Below are 4,719 nucleotides of genomic sequence, written 5' to 3' on the forward strand. Positions count from 1 at the left end.
ATTCTCTAGGCCTAGGTGAGCTCAGAGGTCAGACCCCCATTTCCAGGCACAAGCAGACTGCCTTTTTCAGAACACTCCCTCTGGGCTCTGATAAGATCATGAATAAGCAGCCTGTGAGGGTTTTTTGGGTGGTTCCATCTTGGGTAGGAGCACACCCCCTAATCCCTTCTCAGGGACAAAGACTGTAAAAGACCAACTGCCAGCCATGTGAAATCCTGTAGACTTAAAACCCCTAGAGAAAAGAGCCCACATGGATCCTGCCTAGAGAGTGCTTCAGTTCTTTCCCCCTTCCAGAAGCCCTGGTGCTTTTTACTTCTTCTGTATTCCTTTCTAACTTCTAATAAAAATCCTATCTTACCACTGATCTGTGGTCTGTGGGTTCATTCTTGGAATCCCTGAGACCAAGGACCCACTGTATCATTTCTTTCACCAGATTTGGCATAAGAAGACACATTTCCCTGGGTCCTTAGGCTTTCATTTCTGAAGACGCCCCTAACATAAAAGTTTGTTACATTTATTATGTCTTTCTCTTGTTAATCTTTGTTTAACATACATGGGGTGCCAACTGCCAACTTTGTGATGAGTGGGGGAAAGGGATACTTTTCTCCCTTACAAGTACCCTACCTACAGACTTGAACTCCTGTTCTGTAATGTTTTGCCTGCTGTCATGAGTAAGCATTGCATCACAATTCATAGCCAGAAACAAACCAAACTGCAACTTTTCCCCTACAGCTGCAACTCACAGGTCTTTCATATGATCTGTACTATCCTTCAGGTAAGTATATTTTCTCATTTTCACTGTGATGGCTTCATCAGCCCATGAAAAACTTGATGTATTTTTTCAGTTGCAGGTGTGGAGATTTTTTGTTTCCTTGTTTATTTCTAGTTTAATTCCATTGTGGTCAGACAACATGCTCTGTTTAGAAAGTGTTGGGGCTTTACTGCTCAGTATACTCTAGATTTTGGCGTGTGGTACACTTGCATCGGGTTTCCGGGATGTCCAACTAGAGTGTTCCCGAGACTGACTTTATCTTAGAAAATTTCAAAGCCCCTCCTGAAACTAAGTGTATGTGATTCCAAGCATAAACTAAAGGAAGAATACAGGCCGTCCCCGGATTACAAACGAGATAGCGTCTGTAGGTTTGTTCTTACCTTGAATTTGTATGTAAGTTGGAACAGGTACCTTTACCTATGACCTATAATGGCCTCCTTGGTAGGTGAGAGTCCTATATCAGTAGGATGCAACTTAGGGACCGCCTGTACACTCTCATTTTTCTTCCTGTTAATTCTTTTCCTCTTGATTTTTCAAAAGGTAGCAACCATTGCTTCCAAATAAAAACAGAAAAAGAGGCTCTGCGCCTGTAGCTTAGCAGCTAGGGCGCCGGCCATATGCACCGAGACTGGTGGGTTCAAACCCAGACCGGGCCTGCCAAAAACAATGACAACTGCAACAAAACAACAACAACAAAACAGCTGGGCCTTGTGACTGGCGCCTGCAGTCCCAGCTACTCGGGAGGCTGAGGCAAGAGAATCGCTTAAGCCCGAGAGTTGGAGGCTGCCGCGAGCTGTGACGCCACAGCACTCTATCGAGGGCGACATAGCGAGACTCTGTCGCAAAGAAAGAAAAAAGAAAAGGAAAAACCACCAGTACCGGCCTGCGCATCTCTGCGCCTCCACTCTTTCCACAAGAAAGCGGAGCGCCCGGCCCCCGCCCCACGCGCGCCCTCGGCCGGCCCGGCCCCAGCCCCGGGGGCGGGGCCTCCGCGGCGTGCTGACGTCAGAGAGGGCTGCGTCGCCGCCGGGCGCGGGCGCTGACGGCCGCGGCGGGGCTGAGTGCAGAGACCTGCCCGAGCGGCTGCGCGGCCGTAGGACCTCGCGTGGCGTCCGCGGGCTCCGGGGCGGGGGCTCCAGCGCCGAAGCCCCCTCCCCGGGGAGGCGGGGCCGGGGAGCGCTCCCAAGCCGGGAGCGGTGGCGGCCGGGACGATGCATCAGAAGCTGCTGAAGAGCGCGCATTACATTGAGCTGGGCAGCTACCAGTACTGGCCGGTCCTGGTGCCCCGTGGCATCCGCCTCTACACCTACGAGCAGATCCCCGTGTCCCTCAAGGACAACCCGTACATCACCGACGGCTACCGGGCCTACCTGCCCTCCAGGCTGTGTATCAAAAGGTAGTCCGCCGCCTCCGCCCGGCCTGCCCCCTTCTCACCCACACCCTTTTGCCTGGTCCCCCGCTGCTCTCCCCGCTTTTCTCGTGCCCTTCATCTCCTCGCTGCCCGTCTTTTCATCCCTTTCTGCCTCCCCTCCTCTCGTTCTCTCTCCTCCAACCCCGCCGGGGGGTACTTGATTCACGGAATAATAATGACGGTAACAAAGATCATGATTACACCTCTCCTCCGGCGTTTGGCTCTGTACAAAGAGCCTTTACAGCCTTTACTCTGTTTACTGCTCATTGGGATACATGTTAGAATCAACCTGCAGACAATGGCTGGGCCATATTTGCCCTGTGTAGACTCAGCTTTGTGTACTTTTAGAGCAGCCCTGTGGGAATTCAGAGGCTTTGGGCCAGGTAAATGTCCGTGTAAAGGGAAACAAGTTCACACTGCCATCTATATGTTAATATCTGGAAACCCCAGATTCATGTAGCGAGTACTTGTGGAGTCCACGCTAGGTGCTATGGCACTGTACTAGGTCCTGCAGAAAATAGCAGATGTGGCCCTTGTTCTCATGAAGCTGCTAAGGTCTAGCCTGGATGACAGACATTACAGAGATAATTATATTATTACATAATAACTATTGTGAAAACTGCTGAATAGGAAAAGCAGTGGAGCCCATAATGGGGCACCCAGCCTACACTGAGCACCATAGAAGCACCTCTTAGGAAGGAGTTTCCTTACCATTCGAAACCTTTAAAACTGCAGATCTAGAATGCTGTGTTTAAATAAGCAAAAATGAAAAATTACTGTTCTAGCTCCGAGAATAGCTTTCTGTTAAAATTCACGGTGTGTCCTAAAATACCGAACCCTGCTATAGGAGGATGAAGATTCAGATGTTAACTCCCAAATCACTGTCCTGACAAACCCCAATGCTGGAATGTGGGCTTTTGAATTGCTCAGGCAACAACCACGTCTGGTTCTTGATACTCTTTCTGGCATGGTCTTTTCCTATTTTTCTTTCCTTTTGTCCTGCCTTGAAAGTGTTTCTGTGACTCATGGTCACAGGTGACATCACTGTCCAATCCCTACCTGGCTTGAACGAATGGTCCATAGGACTTTGTAATTTGAAGTCCACCCTCCACTTTCCTCCCCAGTGCCTCTTGGGGCATAAGTAATTATACCTGGAATCAGCGGGGGCCCTGCTGTGGATGTCCAGTTCCACAAGGATGGGGCCAGCAGTGAATTGCCTGAAGTACGAATTCTGTGCCCACCTTCAACATTCCTCTGCATCCTGATATCAGAATGACATAGTGTTAGATCTTCAGCTGTTAAGTCAAAAAGCCTTTAGTATTCAAATCTGCCACTTAGCTGTGGCACCTTAAGCAAAAGTTAACCTCACTAAACCTTATTTTTTCCCACTTGTACAAATGAGGGTAATCACAATGTCTGCTTCAAAGGTAATAAGGATTAAATGAAGATTTTGTATATAAAATGTTATGCGGGGACTGTTACCTAATCAGCCCTCAGTAAATTATGGCTGTTAACACCAGTGATTTTGAAGCTGACCAGCTGAGCAGAGCATGTGGGTTCCTACCTCTTCATGCAGAACAAGTAGATCCTCTGTTGGGGATATTCTTACAAGTGCTCTGCCCACCAGCTTGATCTCTTCCAGGTTCATGCCTTTGACCTCTCTTCTCTTAGCTTTCAAGAGTGACTAGGACAGATTTTTGGATATGATGGGGACAGGTTTTGTATGTCATAATGGTTCTGCTGCTACTCTTATTGGAACATGGAAAAACTGTGCTTCTTAGTTTTAGTCAGATTATACTGAGTTTCAAAAAATGAAAAGTTCTAAGGCAGTAGGCAGAGCATAGTATTGATTATCAGAACAGTCCAGTAGTTTGATCAGTTTTCTCACACATTCATGCATCCCCTCCCCTAGTTATAAGTAGTCTTTATACTTGATGCTTATATAGGACAAGGCCTGAAAAGTCATAATACAAAATTCATTTTATTCTTGATGGTTGTATGATCGTTTTGAGACTTTGCTATGTTTATCACTTGTGAAAATGGGAAAGTTAGAATCCCATTTAGAAAGTGACTGCTGCATGGGTTAAAGTCATTTGTCAATGCTTACTAATAAGGATTCCCGAATCAGCAAAGGTCAAAGACCTAAGTTTAAGCAAAAAGATTATCTTTTGCAAGAGTATTTTAATCTTTACTTCTGTTACCTTTTGACAAATAATCAGATGAGTCCTATCCATGTTTAGAGAACCATTTTATAAGAGCAAGGAAGGAGGTGGAAGGAAGTTAAAGCAGCATCTAATCCAGTTCCTTTATTTTACAGATGAAGAAAATGGAGCCAGAGAGGTTAAATGACTTGCTTGGGGTTTACACAGTGAGCCTCTTGAATCCTGGTCAGGGTGATGCACTCGCCACTAACCTGTGGTGCCCAGACCAGTTAGCCAGGAGATTTTGAAAGAGGGCAGACCATACTCATATTAAAAATGAAGTGCCTATTGTTCCTAAAAAAGATAAACTGTGCCACCTGAAACTAGTATGGTTT

General features: G+C 46.8%; 1 protein-coding gene across 4 annotated transcripts in view; it reads left to right on the forward strand.

The window, feature by feature from the left end:
* The first annotated feature begins 1,778 nt into the window (after positions 1–1,778).
* The window catches only part of PAQR3 (progestin and adipoQ receptor family member 3), a 30,136-nt gene continuing 27,195 nt past the window's right edge, over positions 1,779–4,719 (forward strand). For all 4 annotated transcript variants that reach the window (XR_002773459.1, XR_002773458.1, XM_003790057.3 and 1 more), the window contains exon 1: positions 1,779–2,168. Coding sequence is in view for 2 of the 4 variants with exons in the window: in XM_003790057.3 (XP_003790105.1) it covers positions 1,984–2,168 (185 nt within the window). In the remaining 2 variants the exon portion in view is untranslated. The remainder of the gene's footprint in view (positions 2,169–4,719) is intronic.

This window comes from Otolemur garnettii, unplaced genomic scaffold (genome assembly GCF_000181295.1).
Source record: "Otolemur garnettii isolate 467f Iridium unplaced genomic scaffold, OtoGar3 scaffold00039, whole genome shotgun sequence".
Taxonomy (NCBI): Eukaryota; Metazoa; Chordata; class Mammalia; order Primates; family Galagidae; genus Otolemur; species Otolemur garnettii.